The sequence below is a fragment of the Numida meleagris genome, chromosome 11 (assembly GCF_002078875.1).
Source record: "Numida meleagris isolate 19003 breed g44 Domestic line chromosome 11, NumMel1.0, whole genome shotgun sequence".
In the NCBI taxonomy this organism is placed as follows: Eukaryota; Metazoa; Chordata; class Aves; order Galliformes; family Numididae; genus Numida; species Numida meleagris.
In genome coordinates, this window is record NC_034419.1 from 20,015,171 (window position 1) to 20,035,925 (window position 20,755).

The 20,755-nt window shown below is 47.3% G+C and overlaps 2 protein-coding genes across 8 annotated transcripts in view; one reads left to right on the forward strand and one right to left on the reverse strand.

Annotated features, from left to right (window-relative positions):
* FGD5 (FYVE, RhoGEF and PH domain containing 5) overlaps nucleotides 1–8,128 on the reverse strand; it is a 113,684-nt gene extending 105,556 nt beyond the window's left edge. For 3 of the 7 annotated variants that reach the window (XM_021409896.1, XM_021409895.1, XM_021409903.1), the window contains exon 1: nucleotides 6–5,694. In XM_021409896.1, the coding sequence (XP_021265571.1) occupies nucleotides 6–216 (211 nt within the window). In that variant the 5' untranslated portion in view covers nucleotides 217–5,694. Of the gene's footprint in view, nucleotides 1–5; nucleotides 7,253–7,507 lie in introns of those variants that run through there. The other 4 variants (XM_021409897.1, XM_021409898.1, XM_021409894.1 and 1 more) reach the window with 4 other exon arrangements.
* Nucleotides 5,694–20,448, forward strand: LOC110405031. Its single transcript, XM_021409931.1, has 5 exons — nucleotides 5,694–5,874; nucleotides 17,398–17,767; nucleotides 17,978–18,154; nucleotides 19,235–19,365; nucleotides 20,014–20,448. Exons 2-4 carry the CDS (start codon nucleotides 17,427–17,429, stop codon nucleotides 19,347–19,349), a joined length of 633 nt encoding a protein of 210 aa, XP_021265606.1. The 5' UTR covers nucleotides 5,694–5,874; nucleotides 17,398–17,426; the 3' UTR covers nucleotides 19,350–19,365; nucleotides 20,014–20,448.

Sequence of the window (20,755 nt, forward strand, 5' to 3'; positions counted from 1 at the left end):
CTGACCTGGAGCAGGGCTGGCAGCTGTGTTCTCTATTTCCTGCCCAGGCATCTGCTGCCTTGATTGGAGGAAAATAGTTATTAAACCTTCTTCAAAACAGGAAACTTCTCTTGTCCCTGCTTCCTGAGGTACAGGAACAGTCTCCACAGCAACCCCTGGACAAAGAGAGCTCCTATTAACCACTGGGGTGCCATAACGGATACAGTGGGAGGTCATATTTCAAGCCATAATCCTACCCTAAGGGCTTGAATGCACCTCTCTGCACATCCTTGCTCCCACCAGATCTACATCCATGCCATTGCTTCATTAAATAGTCTGGAAGTTAATTAGCAGATGATAATCCTATCCACTGGAAGCTTTTGTAAACACTTCATTGTGACTAAATATTGATCCTGTGTCATCAGCCTCTGAAACAATTTTCTAATACTGTCTTTCCATCTTACTGGAGGGGTGATGGAGTATTTCAACACTGCCACACTCTCAGGTGTTATGCAGGGTCTATCTTAACTTTATGCAGTTTTTTTTTTTTAAACATCTTGTGCTTTGCTTGTTGAGTATTTTTGCTCTTACGATCAGGCCTCCTTGAGAAGTCTAATGTGGAGATTTCCACAAATCATTTGTAGTTTGAATGCTGTCCATTGTAGTCCTAGAGAAGACCACACACACACACTTACATTCGTGAGTTTGCATCTGTGAAGGACCACTGCTAGTGGAGCATTAACTTCAGCAAATTCAGCTTTAAAGTTCAAATCTGGTGGGTTCTTTTAAAAGCATATACAAGTCATACGTAATTGACAGGGGAATAAGGTGCACCTCACAGAATAAAAACAAGTGCAATAGCTGAGACATAAACAGTGATAAGTCCTTGTTCTTTTTGGTTTTGGAGGCAAATTCTACCTCCCAGATACCTTTTCATAGCAAATGCAAAGCCACAGAAATATCCCCCTCTGCTTCACCTGTAAATCAGATCCATTTGGACATTTGAGTATTTTTTCCACTGTTCAGGCTTAAAGAAACAAAATAGTAGGATACAGTGACATTCAGAACTTATCACTTCCTCTGCATTCAGCTCCTTTCTCACCAGTTACTGAAAGTAGAGTGCCAAATGGGAGGATCCCTCAGACTGTCTGATTCCTTGCCAGCAAGCTATTCTGTTAATCCCAGAATGGCTGCCTTCAAACCTAGACTAATTATTTCATAAATGTCTGTACGTACAACTAGCTGCCGTGTTACTGACCACAGAGAGAAGCTGTTATGTACTAGTTACTTATGTCTGCTGCAATCCAGGCCACCTCACTACCTTTGCCAGTACTGGGTAGAGAAGCCTTGTAGCAGAAGAGTTTAATTAAATTTCCTGTAATTTTCATATACGCAGAGGCAAACAATATATATATATTTTAAAAGGGAAAAGCGAAGCCTGTTGAGACAGGCAATTTATTTTTGTCCAATCTGGGTCATAAATCAGATAAACAAGTTCACATTCAGTCCCTTACCAGATAAGGTAAAGAAATAGTACATTTTAAGCTAAATACAAGTCATAAATGCAAGGAAAAATAACGAGGCAAGACTGCTACTGAAGTGCTCCCAGTTCGACATTGTTTCTGTGACTTGTTCTTGGGGGAAAGGCCTAAACCTAGCTCTTACAAGTTGAGGTTATGCTGCATGAGGAGAGAACATAAAACTTCTGTAATTAGATTATGGAAATGTTTTTCCACAATTGCTCAAATTATAGGATGAACTCCTTGTGGTATATCTACCCTCTGGAGAAAGCTTTCCTGGGAGCCAAAACTGGGAGAATAAATTCCAAAATGCTAAAAAATTCATTTTAGTCTTATATTGAACATTTCCCTCCTTGTTCCTTCAGTCTCTCTTGCAGACAGCCAAGACTTCTTTAAATTGTTCCACATTTGGAACAGACCGAACAGTTCCCAGCTTCTGGGTTGTTATTGCATAGCCTGGCTGCATTCAGATGTTCTTCAAGTAGAAGCAGATGTGAGGAAGGGTGTGAGGAATTCCCACAATGCTAACTCACTTCTCACTGAACCAGGCGATCAACTTTTTCAGCTTCCTCTTGAGCACTGGTATTTATGGTGGGAAACCCCACCAACACTGACTATAGTTTGCTGGGTAAGTAATACAGGAGACATGAAAGCCTTATGAAGCCAACACACTCAAACACGCTCTTGTCAGGAACATTAGCACTGAAATACCTCCATTCTACCTGGCACAGCTTTGCTTCTAGCACGCATTTCTGAAGCATTTCAGCTGTTCAAGGATGAGAATATCCAACATGTTCTCATTATAGTTCAGGAGCTGTTCTCAGTAATCACAGGATCATACACATATAAGGTTGAGAAAGATCTCCAAAGGCTCAATTCTGTCTCCTCTCCATGCTCAGTCATCTGTCAAAAGTGTACCTAATCAGTTGGTATCTTGCACAGAGAACCAAAGGGTGAATTAGAAGAGGCTGCTCAAGATTAGCTTGGGATGTCTACATAGGACTTGTGACATAGTGCATCTTGGGTTAGTTTGCCTCCTAGGTGAGATCCAAGGGTTTTACCAATAACAGCAGATGGGAAGAACAAACAGACAAATTAATACTCCTTTTTTCATTCTTAATTTTGGCACCAGGTCCAGACTTCACAAGGACTTACCTGTTGAAAATGTGAGTAGTTCACTTCTCCAGAGCACTTGTTTGTTGTTCCATAATTACCACACAAATAATACTACTGAATGAACAAGCCCTCAGTCATACCTTTTAAAAATATTTAGCATTGCTGGGGGGGAAAAACTATACACAAAATAAGGGAATGTACAACACTTTTGTCAAAGTAAAGCAAGAATATATTCTGCTCATTTTCTGTTAGTAATTTCTTTTCAGAAACATTGAGCCCTGGAATTAATAAAACTTGGCTTCTCGTAAATTTGTGTCATGGCTGCTTTTCAAGTCAGAGATAACGCAAAGTCTAATTTAGAGCTTTTCCTTGCAGCTGGGCTGTTAAATAAGAAACATTCTGAATTTATTGTTGCTTGATAAAGAGTGAACATAGACTAACTTCTACCATACTATATCCTTCTGTCTCATCTACATGCCAATTCCAGACTCATATCTTTAGTGACAAGCTATCAAAAGAAGAAGAAAGTCCAGCTGAAGGAATTTTAATATGAAGGACACAAGTTATAAGATACAGTAATTTTATATAGTGGATGAGAGTATTTATGACAGCTGCAAAGCTGGGTCAGAAATCTCACAGACCACTTTTGATCCAAGCAGAGAAAAAGAAGGGTACAGTTTATTCAAGTGACATTATTAGGAGCCATTTAATTTTTCAATCAGTGTTTTGATTTATAAGGGAAGACATGACACATTAATACCTCATTACTGATAACTCCTATGTAGCAGTTGGGCTCTCCTTACTCCCTCCCCATATATTCATTAATGTAATTATTTCTAATTAAGAGACAGTGATGACATTGTCTCCAATCCCCTCCTCTCAGTGCATAACCAAGAGACTCCAGTGCATTCCCAAGCATTCCTGCCCTGCACCATTTTGCTCCATCACTTGCAAGTCATGGCAGTTAAAGTCACTGGCGACTGGAAGAAGGGAAACATCACTCTCATTTTTAAGAAAGGGAGAAAGGAAGAGCTGGGGAACTACAGGCTGGTGAGCATCACCTCTGTGCCTGGGAAGAGCATGGAACAGACCCTCCTGGGCGAGATGTTAAGGCACATGAGGGATAAGGGGGTGACATAAGACAAGCAGCATGGCTTCACCAAAGGCAGATCATGCCTGACCCATCCGGTCGCCTTCTATGATGGAGTGACAGCACTGGTGGACAAAGGGAGGGCAGCTGATGTCATTCACCTGGGCTTCTGCAAAAGCCTTTGATATAGGGTCCCACACCACATCCTTATCTCTAAATTGCAGAGATATGATTCAAAGGGTGGACTATTTGGTGGATAAGGAATTGGCTGGAATGTTGCAGCCATAGGATTGTGGTAAATGGCTCTACATCCAGGTAGAGGCCAGCAGTGAGCGGTATTCCCCAGGGGTCTGTCCTGGGACTAGCACTCTTTAACATCTTGATCACCTACACAGATGATGGGATTGAATGCATCCTCGCAAGTTTGCAAGTGACACCAAGCTGAGGGGTGCAGTTGATGCAGCAAAAGGAAGAGATGCCATCCAAAGCAATCTAGACAAACTTGAAAAGTGGGCCCACGTAAACATGAGGTTCAATGAATTCAAGTATGTGGTGTTGCACTTGGGTCAGAGCAAGTCCAGATATGTATACAGTCTGTGAGAAAAGCTCCTTGAGAGTAGCCCTGCAGGGACTTAAGGGTCCTGGTGGATGAAAAACTTAACATGAGCCAGCAGAGTGCACTTGCAGCCTGGAAGGCCAACATTATCCTGGGCTGTATCAGAAGAGTGGTGGCCAGTAGGGCAAGGAAGGTGATTGTCCCTCTCTACATGGGCCTTGTGAGGAGGCCCCATCTGCAGTTCTGCCTCCAGGTCTGGAGCCCCCAATTCAGCTAAACAAATGCTCTGAATATTTTAGCCTATACCTTTACAAGTAAAGTGAGGCAATTTTACACCAATCGCAACAGATGTATGACTAGAGTCACTCAAGCTCCACCTGAAAGCAAGGAAATACTATAAAAATGACTTCAGAGTGTAGGAATTTTAGGGAAGATACCACTGCAGACAAGTCAGGACATTGCTGACTTCTGGGATCAGTCAATGGGCTGATCCTCTCTGTCCCCCCCGCTGGAATGCCTACTGGGCCAGATTTACACACTTGATTATACCCAGTGCTTCCCTAGGACACTCAGAAATGACTATAGTTATTCCTTAATTTAAGGTGCTTGCAGTCAGCTGTATTATTCAGTTTTGGAACCTGCATGTGCTCTGCAGACAGCGTATTCACCACTGGAAGTCCAAAAGAATCTGCAATCTGTTCCTTCAATAAACAGCACTATTCATGAATCTAGCCGTGAGAGCTCTCACTGAACGGGACCGAACTCTTTCAGGGGGGCCGATAGCTCACTGAACGCTGCTGCCCCCTGCTGGAGAAAAAGACGCAACCAAATAAGAGAACAGTACTACAGGCACTGCATGGAGCAAATGGACTCACTACTACCGCCTGGTGATTAAAAGAAGTAATGCAGACTCTCGTCGCTCTCGTGCCCCCTACTACAAAAGCGCGGTACAGGAACGGCAGCAACGCTTAGGCTTCCTCTGACCTCCTTCACAGCAGCAGCAGGAACAGCTCGGAAAAGGCACGAAAGCAGCACGAACGGAAATACTTCCGCGGAAGTAGCGCCTCGTTTCTCCAACCGCCAAGCGCTGCGAATCCGCCACTGCCTATGGTCTCCAGACAGTAACACGCGCGCCCGAACATTTAAAAATTACATCTTTTTGCTTTAACTGCTCTAGGCTAAAGCGAGGAACCTCTTCTCGCACCGACAGCCTCCAGCGCTATTCTCTCCTCCACTGCCCGCCGCCTCCTTCGGTATTAAGGCGCCCCAGCCAGCAACAACAGCCGTCCATTCCGCCTCCAGCTGCACCTGCGCGCCCCGCGGCACCCGATTGGCTCATCGCCGACACGGATCCACAGGTGTCGGCCCCAGATCCGCGCATGCGCTCTAGCGTTGCGGCCCTCGGTGCTGCCGCCAGCTGTAGCTAATTCGGTACTGCAGGCGTCTCTACACGCAGAAAAGACGAGAAACGGGCAGGAAAGCGTACGCCGTGCAACTGACACGGGGGAAAAGAACGCCAATTCGTCGCGTGCCTCTACATACCCGTACACTGCGCAGCAACGGAAAGCCACATTTCGCTCAGTGCCCTGATCAGCTGCTGGGTGCCCAAAGAGGTAAGGCCAGAATACACATCCACATATACACCCACTTTATGTGATGGCACCAGAGGTTCTCAGTGCACCCTAGGATGCCCTACAGTGGCCCAGGCAGCCGCCTAATGTGGCCCACAGTATACTGGGGTGTGCTTGGACTACAGTAGGGTACACTGGAAAACATATAGGGCACTCTAAAGCACACTCTGGAGCTCAGAGAATATTGTAGGGAGCCCCATATTCCACCCTGGCATCCTTGGAAGCCTCTAAGACACAGTGGGAAGCACACTAGCGGACACAGACAGGCTCTGTGAGTCCATCAGTGTTCCCTGGAGTACACTGGATGGCTCAGGGAGGTCTCTGGTGTACGCTGCAAAACCTTTAGCATGACCCTGGGGGCTCTGAGGGTACATTGGGATGTTATCAAATGCACTGGGAAGTCCTTGGAGTCCAGTGGGACACACTGGGTAACCAGTAAAGAACTCTAGAGCACACCGAGGAGCTGTGAAAGGGCTGTAGCGTGCTCTGGGATGTGTCCCTAATGCTTGCTCAATAGCTCAGGGATATGTTTAGGTATCTCTAGAGCTGATTGTGGGGGCACTGCAAGACCTCTGGGGCACATTAGAGGGCACTGAGTCCCATGGGAGTGTTCTAGGGCACCTGAGCTTATGTTCCAGGCTTGACTATGTCCTCCAGAGCACCTGAGAGACTTCCCTGGGCCCAGGCCAAAGCAGCCTGGAACCCAAGCCTATGCACTGGAATCACTTTCGTGTTCTGCTGTACCTGAAACTGAAAAGCCCTTGATGCATGCGTTTGTGAAGTCCTTAAAGTGATTATCCCAGAACATTACCTCCAACCCCTTCCTGCTTCACTGACCTTCTGCTTCTCCTGCATTTAATTATGACAACAGGCAGGAGCACCACTACACATAAGCCAGGCTGCAGGGGCCTCACCTTCAACAGTGTACTCCAACTCCTACAAATGTAATTGCCTCAAGGTCCTCCAGAGCAGCACCCCCACACAAATAGCTAAGGTTGCCTACAGCCTCAGTCAAATCTCTACATCATCCATAGTAAGAAGAGAGCCACATCATAAAATGCAGATAAAAAAAGAGACCAACCTGAAAGCCAAGGTACAGCATAGAAATAAGGACTAGCACAGAGCATAAGCGCGTACCTGCGGTGGGACAAAGAGCTGCTAGGAAGGCAGAGAGAAAACAGAGCCCTTCCGCACCAGTTCCAAATAGCACAATAGTCCCAGACACTCCTAGTTGTTTGTATGTCTCAGGTGGGACCTGCTACATGCCTAACAGCAGATTTGAGCACTGCACACACACTTCAGCCAGCCAGACCTGCCTCAAGGAAAACACAAGCAAGGCAGGTGCCCTGAAAAGGGGATGGAAAGATCTTCAGGACAGCAGTAGTACCACTTACTCCGCATGCACACTTCACCTAGTGCAACAGGCTCCTCTTCTTTGTTAAGGCTTCCAAGCACATTTTTTTTTACCACTCTAATAATAATGTTTCATCTTCCTACCTGATTAGGTTAGTGCCACAATCAGAAAAATCAACACAATAGAAAGGTGCTACAAAAAGAGATGCAACAACAGAGCAGCTAGCTCAATCGAAAGACATTATAAGGGAAGATTACTCACCTATCTCCGAGGATCAAGGTTCACAAGAGAAGCTCCCCAGAGGAAGGATCTCCAGCAAGAGATCCTTTCTTAGTGGCAGTCAGCCATTAAATGAGGTCTAAGAGAGATGGCGCCTTGCTCCACCCCCTTCCGGTCACACAGTGAATCACCTTCACCTGTGCTCCCAAGGCTGACCAGGTCTTTTCCCCAGGCGCTCAATCAATGGTTCAAGCTGTGACTCAGCAGTTCCCATACTGTTACGATCATTTGATTTTTGCAAAGCACCTTTAATCACCCTGCAAATCCCCATCGTTATAAGCAGAACTACGACATACATTTGCAGTAATCTGAGCTTTATTTGTGGCATTTTTTAACACAACAAAGGCATTTGTAAAAAAATACATTGAAAATATAAGCATTCAGAGGCTGAAAAAATGTCAGTAGAGCCCTGTGCTTTCTGCTAACGTGCTTTCATTTCATTATAATTAAATTTGCCTGGTAGTTTGATTTTAGTGCATGAATATTTAAATAAATGTAACAGATGCTGATAAAGAAAAACGCAACATCAGTTAAATCATTATTTATACAGATATTCATAAGCAATTAACAAAGGTTTCCTGGCCTTAGAAAATATTTCCTTTCTTTGCCTCCTCTTTTTTTTTTCCCCCCACACTTCCAACTTTGTGTTTACCTGAAATCAAAGGAAAAAAAGAGAACCGAACGTCCGAGGCTGTGCTGCGCGCCCCCGCAGCCCTATCGGCGAAGCGCTTTCCTCGGTCTCTGCTGCCACCGCGTGGCCAAAGCGCGAAACTGCACCGGGGTCGGCCAAGTCCCAGGCGGCCTTATGGGCCGGTGAGGGTGCGAGGAGCTCTGGGAGCGCTCCAGGTTTTCTGGACTCCCTCGATGCCCTCATTGCCCCGTGGAGCACCACAGAGCGCACCCGGAGCTGCACAGCGCGTCATTGTACTGTTTCCGCTCTATGTTGCCCATCTCTGGTAATAGGTCATTCAGGCTCTAATACGCATCTGTTTGGAATCCCAGAAGTGGACAGTCTTTGCTCTGAGCGTTCTGTGCCATCTTTCCAACAATCTCAATGATAATAGGGCCTCCTTGTTGTACTGCGCATGTACCCGGAAAAGTAGAAGTGGTGAATATTTATTTTAACCGCTCTGCGCCGCCAGTTAGTATGACGCATGTGGAAAGAAACACAGAAGTGGTAAATCTTAGTTCTAAATGCTCTGTGCTGCAAGTCCACCAATATCTATGTTGATTAGTCCTCCGGGCAGTAACAAGCATGTGTACAAGCAGATAAAAATTCTATCTACAGGCTGACCACTCAAGGTTGGGATGACCAAGCATGTCAAGCACCTCTGTTCCCAGCACTCTTCCCCACTCTAAGTGTGCTAGTTTTCTTCACCTTCTGCATATTCACGTGGGGGTGAGCCCAGGGAAATATCCACTTTGGCTCCCAGCAGTCCCTAGGCACCCCGTGATATCCGACTGGCTCATTGCCGTGTCTGACACTGTGTGTTAGTGCTGCTGCGATCGCTGCTGTTCCCAGCTGAATGCAATTCTGTACTGCAGCTCCTGCTCCGTGCAGGCACAGTAGGAAAGATACTCTTGCATGGTGCAGGGATGGGGGCGGGTCTATTGGGTGGCATGGGAGCCATGCAGAAAAGACACGAAATGGGCTGGAAAATGAACCCCGTCCTACACCATGGAAAGAACACAGCTTCGTTGCATGCTCCCACTTATCCACAATGTAGTACAGCAATGGAAAACCCCATTCATGGCAGTGCCCCAGACCTGACTTTGCTGACAGGCTGCTGGGTGCCTGGAGAGGTATGGGCAGTATGCACACCCACATGTACACCTGCCATATGCTATGGCACCGCAGACTGCACCGAGAGGTTCTCAGTGCTCCCTGGGGTGCCCTGGCCCAGGGAGCAGTCTGGTGCAGCCCAGAGCATCCTGGGGCATGCTTGGACTGCAGTAGGGTATGCTGGAAAGCTTCTGAGGAACCCTAGAGCAAACTGAGGGAGCTCAGGGAGTATAGTAGGCTGTCCCAGAGCATGTCAGCCTTGGAAGCCTCTAGGACACAGTGGGAAGACTGTAGGGTGTGCGAAGGGTCACAGACAGGCTCTGGGAGTCCACTGGGGAGCCTGAGAGTCCATTGGGTGACACACTAAGTAGTTCTGAGGCATGTCTTGGTATCTCTAGAGGTGACTGTGGGGCCCTAAAAGACCTCTGGGGCACATTAGGGTGGTACTGTGTTCCATGGGAGTGTTCTGGGGTGCCCAGGAGTTAAATGGGGGGCTGTTGGAGACTCCTTGGGAAGGCTTTATGGGGCTGTAGGAGTGGATGGTCTTGTTGGCATCTGATTGGCTGGGAGGTGATTTCTCCTGGTCTAATTAATTAAATTACCAAATAGCACAATTCAACATTCTTGACAGGTCTTTTCTTTCTAAGGTACTATTGTCATGCAGCTGCTGCAGCTTTGGTCAGATATGTTGAGTTGTAGCAGAAATGCTAAGTCACGGTTTGAACCGGTGATTGAGCACCTGGTGGGAAGGCAGGGCCAGCTCAGGGGAGCTCAGGTGCACACAATGTACCTGAGTGACCAGGAGGGGTGGAGCCAGGATGCACCCCTTCCCAGACCTCATGTAGGGGTTGGTAGTAGAGGCAAGGGGATCTCTCTGAAGGTTTCTGTGTACTGAAGGTACGTAGACAGCTTCTTTCTCTTGTTTTTGTGCCTGAGCTGTTACCTTTGAGTAAAACCTTATTAGCTGTAGCCTAGGATCTTGCTACTTTGCTGTCGTTGTGCTTTTTTATTGCGTTACGGTTATGAACTAAATCAGTGCTGTGGATGGTTTACATAGATAGTCTGTAGAACATGGGGATATTATGTGTATATAAATATAAGATAGATTATAGTAATTAGTTAAGCTGTGTAGAAATGGTGACCTGATGTGCATGGTGTGGATTAGGGAGGGGATATTGTCTTAGCTTTTGGACAGAATTGGATTCTTCAGAGTGTCTGCTGTAATGCTATGTTTTTCTAGGAAAAAAAAAAAGACATTGATAACATGCTGATGTTAATAGTTGCTCCTAAGCAGTATTGTACAGAGCTAAGGCCGTTCACAGCAAAGGCTCTAAGGAGCTGGGAGGGAACGGGATCAGGATAGCTGACTTAAACTAGACAAAAAGATATTCTGTACCATGTGACATCATGTGGGAGGAGTTCTAAAGGGAGTGGGAGCTCATTAGGCTCTTACTTGTTGCTTAGGTGCTAGCTGGGTATTAGTTAGGGGATGGTAACTTGAGCTTCAGTAACTGAGCAGTAACTTGTTCTTCACTTGTTATATACATCAATATACATATGTACGGTCATAACTACTATTGCTTTTCATTTCTTCTATTGCAGTAAATATTTTAATATTAATTCTTAAGTTGTGCTTTGTTTTTTTTTTTTAACATCATTCTCTCCTCTATCCCACTCGGAAGCAGACGGAGTGAGCAAATGACTGTATAATGATTACCTAATTGCTAGGTTAAACTGTAACGTGATACCAAATGAGAGAGATGCTTCCTTTACACTGACTGTTCTAGTATGCAGGGAACCTTTAAGGCATGGGGATAGAGAGAAGAAAATAAGCCTTGGTTTTGCTGGTATGATCTCAGCCAGCTGCTCTTTCCTTTAAGAGGCAGCATCAAGCTTAAAAGGTCTGTATGCAAAATCCTGATATTCTCCTTTCCCTTACCTATAATACCCTAGGATGTTTTAGCCACAACAAGGCATAGAATGTCATTTTTCATGATGCCTACACAGTTCTGTATTGTGTATTTCAGTAAATTTAGAGAACTAAAAGGATTGTAACACTAGTTTCAAATGAGCATGGCTTTGTGGTTTTCGAAAAATGTTGGCTCTCCTGACTTTCTGTTGTTTTAGAAATCTTAATGTCTGTGAATGCTCTGCTTAATAATAAAACGAAGTTTGAAGCTTACAGTAGTTGACACTGTCTCTTTAAGCTTCTCTACCTCTGCTTCATTACAAAAAAACTACCAAATTACTGTTTTTTCTGTTTTCTGGTTCTGTGCTTTCCTGTTCTGAGGCATTGATTCTTTCTATGCAGGTGAATTATTTTTTGTATTTGTAAACTGAGGTGGAAGACTGCAGCATTCATTAATCTTTGTGGAAACAATGTAATGGTCCACACAAAACTCAAAACCGCAGCTTTGTGTGGTGACTGCCTGCATCTTGCTGTGTTAGTATTGAAATTTGTGCCCCCCTATCTATTAGGAATTTCACCAATTGTATTTGAGGATAGACTGGAATCAATATGTGGGCCATTGTAGCTCATCCATTAATAAACATCCCTTTGCCAGACAGGCAGACTCAGTTGCCTACTGGTCATTACTCTTTCTATTTCTTCTGCTTCATGCCTGTATGGGATCTGTCAGGTCACAGCCTGAACTGGTGACTGAGTACCTGGTGAAGGGGTGTAGCCAGCCCTGGGAGCACAAGTGGAAGCAATTCACCTGTGGGACCAGATGGGGTTGAGCCTGGCTCCACCCTTCCCTAACCTCAGTTAAGGGTTAGTAGCTGGAAGGGAAGCATCTCTCCCTGGAGACTGCCTCCTTTGGAGTGTTGGGTGAACCCTGGTCCTCAGGAAGGGGTAAGTGATTCCTTCTTTATAACAGGATTGTGATCTCTGCCTTTCTAGGGGGATCTGAAACTGGTTTAAAGCAGTTATAACTGCTATGCATGTCCTTACAGTGCCCTTCCCTTTTTCTCTAAGGGAGATGAAGAGATTATCTCCTATTCTTTCAAGTGCTGTTGAAGGGGTTGATGTTCCTTTTTTTTTTTTTCCACTACTGCCTTGTTTCTGGAATGCTTCAATCAGACACAAGATAATGCTAGTAAGCTGACTATGTATTGCAGCTCTGGGAATGCCTAGAGCTAATGCCCTCTTCCATAAAGGGATTCTGCATTCTTGAGATTTTGTTTGCACCTTTTAAAATTCATTTCCTTGTGGTTGAGCATCTATTCCGTTTCATGGGTCTCAGCTGATGATCACCCTGGGGCTTTAAACTCTGCTGCACATTGTCGCAGCCCGCTTCACAACTGTAACTAACAATGCCATGCATTAATTCTGCCCATGCAGAGAGTTGTTTAAGGGTATTCTGTATGTAGTTACCATGTACAGGATTATGTTCTATGTCTCTCTTGATCTCATTCCATTTTGCAGTTTGATGGGGTTTAAAGATAGCAGAGGCTCCTCTAAGTGATTTAAGCACTGTGAAATCTACTGGAGCATATTACAGAATGTCATGAACCACTCATTTGTGCATTGCTTGTATGCAGGCAGGTTTTGTGATGTCTGTGGGAAGCTCGCTTAAAGATTGAATGAGGATTACAAGGGGTTCACCTTGCTCCGTGGGGGTCTATTCTCCCAGCCCAATAAGCTACATGGCTGGTAGTGGAGTGAGGTGCATCTACCAGGCTGGGACCTAAGCTTGAGAAAGCTCCCAGAACCCAGAGGCTGTTTTCTTCATCCTCTCTTGGCATGATATAGTCTCCACCACTCAAGTGTACTTGCCAGGAGTATTCTGTTACAGTTTCATCTGGTTCTCTGCTATATCTCTCTTGCAAATTTGTCAGTGATAAGGGATCCCAGGGGATAGTTCTCATAGTACATTGTGGCTGACCACCCTAGGCTCCTACGGTTCTTCCTGCTTTAACAGCAGGTCTGCCTTCATCTTCAGAGGGATTTATGGGAAACAAAAGATTGTCCTCTTCTGGACCTCTATAGTTAAGATTACCCCAGAAATCTCCATCCCAATCTTCAGGGGACACTATTAGGTTCCTTATCTGTATGATTGAACCCCTACCCTTCTCCCTCCCATCCCCTGACCACCGTTAAATAGCAAGCTCTGCAGCTGTGGGACCCAACAGCTTGAAGAAGTGAGGCCCCTGGTCTGCTGAATATTTAGACTGGCATGGAGCAGCTCTGTAACTGATGTGGAATATCCCAGGGGGGATCATCCTGACTGGAGTACTCAGTGAGTTTCCCAGGAGCCATTATACATGTAGGCTTCCCTGCCTGCCCTGATCGCACCCTGACCATCGACCTCTCTCATATCACTGTCTCATGGTTTTGGGCATCTTATCAAAGAATCCTTGGAGTTGGAAGGGATCTTTAGTGGTCATCTAGTCCAAATCACCTGTGATGAATAGGGACATCCACAGCTAGATCAGGATGCCCAGGGCTTGATCCGGCCTTCCCTTGAAAGTCTCCAGGGATGGGGCATCCACTGCATCTCTGTACAACCTGTTCCGGTGCCTCATCACCCTCACTGTAAAGACTTTTTCCTTATAGCTAACCTAAATTTTCCATCTTTATCTTTGAAACCATTTCCCCTTGTTCTATCACCACAGACCCTGCTAAAGGGTCTGCCCCCTTCTTTCCTGTAGCTCCCATTCAGATATTGAAAGGCTGCTCTCAGGTCGCCTCGCAGCCTTCTCTTCTCTAGGCTGAACAGCCCCAGCTCTCCCAGCCTGTCCTCATAGGAGAGGGGTTTCATCCCTCGGTTCATATTCATGGCCCTTCTCTGGACATGCTCCAACAGGTCTATGTCTCTCCTGTACTGAGGACTCCATATCTGGAGGCAGTACTCCAGGTGAGGCCTCCTCTGCACAGAGTAGAGAGGTGAGATCACCTCCCTTGACCTGCTGTCAGTGCTTTTTTTTTTTTTTTTTGTTTTCATGCAGCCCAGGATATCGTTGAGTTTCTGGGCTGTGAGGGCACATTGCTGGTCTCACATCCAGCTTTCTGTCCATGAAGTGCCCTCAAGTCTTTTGGGGCAGGACTACACTAATGCTTTCATCCTCCAGCTTGTATTGATAATAGGGGTTGTCTAGACCCAGGTGCAAGACGCTGCACTTGAATTTGTTGAACCTCACGAGGTTTGCCTGGGCATGCTGCTCAAGCCTGTCTAGGTCCCTCTGGATGGTGTCCTGTCCCTCTGGTGTGTCAACCATATCCCACAGCTTGGTGTCATCAGCGAACTTGCTGAGGGTGCACTCGACTCCACTGTTGATGTCACTGATGAAGATATTAAAGAGTATCGGCCCCAGCACTCACCTCCTGGGGGACACCACTCATCACAGATCTCCATCCAGACACTGAGCCACTGACCACCTCTCTCTGGACTTGAATTGGCAGCCAGTTCTTCAACCACTGAACAATCCGCCCATCAAATCCATCTCGTGAAGTCCAGATAGATGCCATCAGCATCTCTTCCCTTGTCCACTGATGCAGTGACACCATCAAAGAAGGCCACTAGGTTGTTCAAGCAGGATTTGTCCTTGGTGAAGCTGTATTAGTTCTCCCGTATCACCTCTCTGCTTTGTGTGCCTTAGCATAGCTTCCAGGAGGATTTGCTTCATGATGCTTCTCTCTCACAGAGCTGAGACTGACAGGTCAGTAGTTCCCAGGGTCATCCTTTTTACCCTTAAAAATGAGTGTGATGTCATCTTTTTTTCTGCTCACTGGGGACTTCACCCTATTGCCATGACTTCTCAAATATCCTTGAGAGTGCCTTAGTGATGACATCAGCTAATTCCCTCAGGACTCTGTGATGCATCTCATTGGGGCCCATAGACTTGTGGATGTTCAGGTTCCTCAGGTGGTCCACAAGCTGATCTTTGCTCATGGTGGGGGGGGGCAGGGGGGGCTACTTCCCCAATCCCTTCCTAGCCTCCCAAACATTTGAGGGCTGGGTGAGAAGCAGCTATCAGAGAAGGCCGAGATGAAAAAGTTGCTGAGTCCCCCAGACTTCTTGTCTGTTGTTAGCAGCTACAGGGCTGGTAGTAAGCAGCAACATGTGCGGGATGCAGCCATGTTGCTCTGAGACAGGAGCGGTACAGTACATGCTTGCAAAAGAGGCACTACCCTGCATGTGCCCTGCATGTCCAGGGCAGTCCCTTTATTGTATTGCATTCAACTGGTGTCAGCGGAGATCTGTGGTGCTCCTGAGTGATGCAAGAACTACACAGAGCTTTGTGGCTCTTTCTGGATACAGCAGAAAGCAGGGGAAAGTAGCAGGAAACTGCATCTCACTGATACGGGGTGGGGGGGTGGGAGAAGAGCCTGATCATCTGCTGATCCTTGCCCAGCTGCTGCTCAGCAATGAAAAGCTGCATTTCCAGGACTGCCTCAGAACCCAACTTTGGCTGCTGGTTGCCTAAAGAGGTAAGGGCAATGTACACAGACCAACATTCACCCATTACGTAGTGTGGCACAATGTAATGCTTCCAGAGCTCGTTACTACACTTCAGAGTGCCCTACAGGCTGCCTCTTGTTTTCCTCTCACCTTTTCCCTGCTTTCCCTGGGTGTACTACTTTCTTTGCCCTGTTCCTTCCCATTGCCTTCCTCTGTGTTGCTCAGGCAATGCACTTTTCGTGGGAGTATCCAACCCTAAAGGACTGCTGTTCTACGTAAAAGCGATCCAGTCAGGTTGTACTGCTGTGCTCGGTTCCTCAGATCTCTCCTTGTTTTCTAGAGCCTAGAAGTGGATGGCACTGGGGGACCTGATTAGCAGGGAGTTGGATGGCACTGGTGGGGCCAGATGTGCTGGGAGGCAGCATTATTTACCTTGACCCAAACCCCAAACTTAATAGGAGCTCTACAGATAATTGTATTAACCTACAGTGCGACTCTTAACCTAACCCTTAACCTGATGCTAAAAATACATCTAACCCCAAAAGGAGCAATAAAAATAATAGTAGAAGTTTCATTGTAAAAGTAACATGAGTTCTAATTGTAATGCAAAAAACAATCATTAAAATAAGGATATTCTTAACCCAGAAAGTAACATTAATCATAACCCTAATGACTCTAACAAATTATTATACCTTAATCTTAAAAATCAACAAAAACTAGCAGTAATTGAATCCTCAAGAAAGCATAGAAGAGGTACGGGCAGCACATGCATCCATGTGTACACCCACTGCATGCAATGGCACCACAGAGGGCTCTGGCATGGTTGCAGCATGCCCTGCACAACTCTGGGGTTGCCTTGCAAGAGGCAGCTGTGAGGCATAGATAATGTCTATGCAGGTGAAGAAATTCTATTGTGTCCGTAAATTTAGGTGGAATACTGTAGTTGGTTATTCTTTCTGGAAACAATGTAATGGTCCATGCAAACCTCAAAACTGCAGATTTCAGCAGTGACTGCTTGTAGATTTGCTAGGGCCTAAAACTACCAGTTTATTGCATTTCAATTATTCAAAAAAGCTAGGAATAAAACTTGTAGTGTGGGAAAGACGTTTGTAAACAAATTCAAATATTAACAAGACAGAGGCTGAGAGAAGGCTAATGTGGCCATGTGATATCCGCAAATGTGCCTTCATTTTATTATTGTTAAATTTGCTTGGTAAATAAATTGTAGCGTGAAAATACTTAAAAGCAGTGGATGCTGGCAAAAATGGAAAAAAAAAAAACCAAAAACACATGACACCATCAATTCAATATTTTTTATTACTTTCCTTAACAGATAATCATAAGCACTTAGCACAGGTTTCTTGGGCTTGGAGGCGTTTTCCTCGGTTTTTCTTCGTTTCCCCCGCCCCTCCCACCCCTTCTTCATCCCCTCCTGTTCTAACGTTGTGTTCTTGTCCTGTTCTAAGAAGCAAGCGAGAGGGGAAGGCTGGGGACCATGGTACGGGCCGCGTGAAAGGCATGGGAGAAGTTGTTTCTGCGGTCTGTGCTGCCACCGCGTGGTCAATCCGCGGCAGTGCCGCTGTCTGGGTTTGGTGCGGCAGGCAGCAGGACGCATGCGCGCAGGCATGCGGAAGTGGAGCGTGTCCGTTGTGGTCGCTCTGCGCAGCTAATCCACCAATCTCTAGTGTGCTTAGTCCTCCAGGCGGCAGTGTGCATGCGCCCGAGAACGTATAAGCGGCACGCGGTTCTCCGAGGCGCTGACGTGCGGGAGAGCAGAGGGTGCTTGGATTGTCGGATCAGCGATATTCTCCCCCCGCTTCCAATCCAGGATGCCCCTCGCCTGTTTCCTCGGGCGGTTTTACACCCAAGCCCGCCCCGGGAACACGGACTGCTTTTGGTGCTGGTGTGGAGCGGCTCCGGGGTCACCCCTAGCAGCACGCGACCGGCTTTCCTAGGAGCTGCTGAACGGGCTCTTCCAACCTGCCCGTCCCAGGCAACCGAGCTCCTTCACGTCGCAGTGCCTCTCGGCTCCGGGCGCCCCGCCGCGTGCTGTAGGTAAGCAGCCACGCGCACGCGGCGCAGCCATGTTGTCGGCCCGTGGCCGCGTCGGCAGGCGGTCCCGTGCCCGCGCGGGCGCTGCCTGCAGTACCGCTCGGCGGCCAGCGGTGGGCAGCAGAGACCGCGGAGCTGTCGCGGGAGGCGGGGTGGGGGGGGGAGCGAAGCGAGAACCGCTCCGGGGCTCCGTTGTACGATTTTCTTCCGCAGAAATTGTACAACGGAGCGGGAAGCGAGCAGGAAAACGTATCGTGCCAGACCGATGGGGGAAGAAGCATCGCTGCCTGCTCACCTGCCGATCCTTGCCCGGATGCTGCTTGAGCAACGGAAAGCCGTGCGTTCTGTAATGCCTCGGAACCCAGCTTCGGTGACCGGTTGCCCGAATGGGTAAGCGCAGCGTACGCATACAGATCTTCCCCCGTTGCGTAGCGTGGCAGCGGTGTGTAGTGCTCCTAGAGCAGGAAAGAAAACCCACGCCAAAGTGCACTGTCCCAACGCAGGCAGCACGCTCGGGCGGTGCCTGCAGTACCGCCCGGCGGCCAGAGGAGGGCAGCAGAGATCGCGGAGCTGTCGTGAGGGAAGGCGGGGGGGGGGGGGGGTGGGGGGGCGCGAGAACTGCTCCGTGGCTCCGCAGGGAGACATCAGAAATCCTGCAGCGGAGCGGTGGGAGGCGAGCAGGAAAACGCGTCGGGCCAGACTTGTAGGAACAGGATGTTGTTTCTGCATTGGATATCGGAAAGAGGGAACTGATCTGAAGAAGGAGAGCGCAACGTATTTTGTAACCTGTCCTTAGACAGAGCTAGTTTGAAAAAGTAGAAATAGCATGGATTTCAGTAACATATTTTAGAAATACAGCTGTTGAGTTATGTGACTAACTGTCACTTGTGAAACTGCAATAGTTGCGTATAGTGTAGGTACAGTATTATGGACTAGAGAGCATGCTGTAAGGCTATATGGTTTGGGTAAGAGACCCTCAGCAAAGCGAAAACAGACTCGTCAAACGTCAGAGAAGCCAAGGCCTCCACACAAGGCTGGATTGCCTCGCTCCGTGGCTAGGTTGGGATGCAACAGGCAGGCAGGCATCCAGATATCCCCCTCTGTCCTCCTTCCGAACTTCTGTCGATGCGAGGATGGACGAGCAGGTGTCCAGAAATAACGGCCGAGTGTTGAGTGAGCCAACGTTAGAAGTGAAATAACCAGCAACGTACACGCTTAGCTAGCAATAATTTATGTTTAGCCAGTGCCCGTATGTTTAGTGGAGCGTCGGAAAGACTTGTGAACCTGAAGTACTCAGCCAGTGAGGAACCGGGGGAGGAAAAGATCAGCGTCGGGTAATACAGTGTAGAAGATGGGACGCTGTTTTCTGCGGGCGCTCCTGCTCGCAGGACGCCTGCCACTGCAATTGGGAATAAAATCTGCTTTGATCAGAGATACCGTCCTGATCAAGTATTTGGGTATTTCCAACAGACCGATGGGGGAGGAAAAACAGCGCCGCCTGCTCCCCTGCCGATCCTTGTCCGGGTGCTGCTCGAGCAACGGAAGGCCACCTGTCCCGGAGTGCCCTGGAACCCAGCTTCAGTGATCAGTTGCCCGAACGGGTAAGCACACTGTGCGCGTACAAATCTTTCCCCGTTGTGTAGTGTGGCAGCAGTGTGTAGCGCTCCTAGAGAAGGAAAGAAAGCCCACACCAAACTGCACTGACCCAATGCGGGCAGCAGGCTGAGCGTTGGAAGGCTTTGGGAACTGTTTTGTTGCTCATTTGGTGACTAATCGAACCACAACTTGCACATTTCAATTTCTCCTATTTTGGATGCTGTAACCGAGGGGGAGGTGATTGCAGAGCAGGAAACATACTCAGGCCACTCACTGTTCTCTGACTTTTAGAAGCCCCCTCTCCCTTTGCTGACAATTAATTTCACAACAAACAACGGTGTTGCCAATGCAGTGGTGCCTTTTTTGATTCGAGCTGAAGTTCTGCTCAGCTTTTCATTTGGCCTTGAATAGCATGGCGCTAGGCTTGAGCCGGTGTAAAATCTGAAGCGTAGCAGTAAAGCTCAGTTCTGAAGGAGGCTCCAGCTCTTGGAGGGCAGATGCTGGTGGCAAAAAGTGCCATCGTTCTCAGAGTGCGTAGAGGTAGCCAGGCAGCAAAATAGGGAAGTGGGGTTGGAGCAGTAAGGCCAGTTTAGAAAGAAAGGCGTTTTCAAGCATCTTCCGGATGCAGCAAGTGGTTTTTCTTCTTGTTTTAGACTAACCCAGCATACTTGGGCAAGCTGATTTCTCAGACGCCTCGACGCAAGTCCGCAAAGTTCCTGGGTTTGGTCGTCTTCACGCAGCGTAACTGTGCATCCAGTCCAAGAGAAGAATATCTGTTGTGTCGGCTCTTCCAAGCAGCATTGCGGGAAGAGATGGAGGGGGTTGTAGCCTGGGATGCAGCCCTGCTGTTGTACTGGTTTGGACAGATTCTAGAATTGAAACGGTTCTCGTGTGATGTCCCATGATAACTTGCAGATCACGCTAAAGTGTCCCTGTGTTCTGCTAGTCCTGCTTCACGTTAGTCCTTGTCAACGGTTTATGGGCGTTAGGCCCGATTCCGTGACAAAGGGGACGGGGGACCCAAGGGCCCACGCCCCGGGAAAAGGGGAAAGGGGAAAAGGGTAGGGAGATGGCCCTGAGAGCAAAGAACAGCGGCAACAATCTGAGGAGAAACAAACTAATTTACTAAATAAAATATCGGAATGCAAAACAACACACTATAATACAATATAATTACAATTTAAGCTGATAAATCCAACACAGAGAGAGAGAATGTCCCAAAGTCAAGGTAGGCCTTACTCTACTACCGACGATAAGACGGCTGGAGAGCGAGGTGCTGCCAAGACGAGAGATGGCGGAAAAAGGGACAAGGTCTCGTGATCTGCAAGTTCTTATACTGCGAGCTTCTATCTTTTCCCTCTGGCTGGAAAATGGTAACAAAGGAGCAAAGTACCG

What these genes read in the sequence shown, in the direction of transcription:
- LOC110405031 (XM_021409931.1), top strand. Translation starts at nt 17,427, where the DNA reads ATGCGCCCGAGAACGTATAAGCGGCACGCGGTTCTCCGAGGCGCTGAC. An exon ending in CGCCCCGCCGCGTGCTGTAG is followed by an intron (nt 17,768 to 17,977) that starts GTAAGCAGCCAC and finishes TTTCTTCCGCAG; the next exon opens with AAATTGTACAACGGAGCGGG. An exon ending in GTGACCGGTTGCCCGAATGG is followed by an intron (nt 18,155 to 19,234) that starts GTAAGCGCAGCG and finishes TATTTCCAACAG; the next exon opens with ACCGATGGGGGAGGAAAAAC.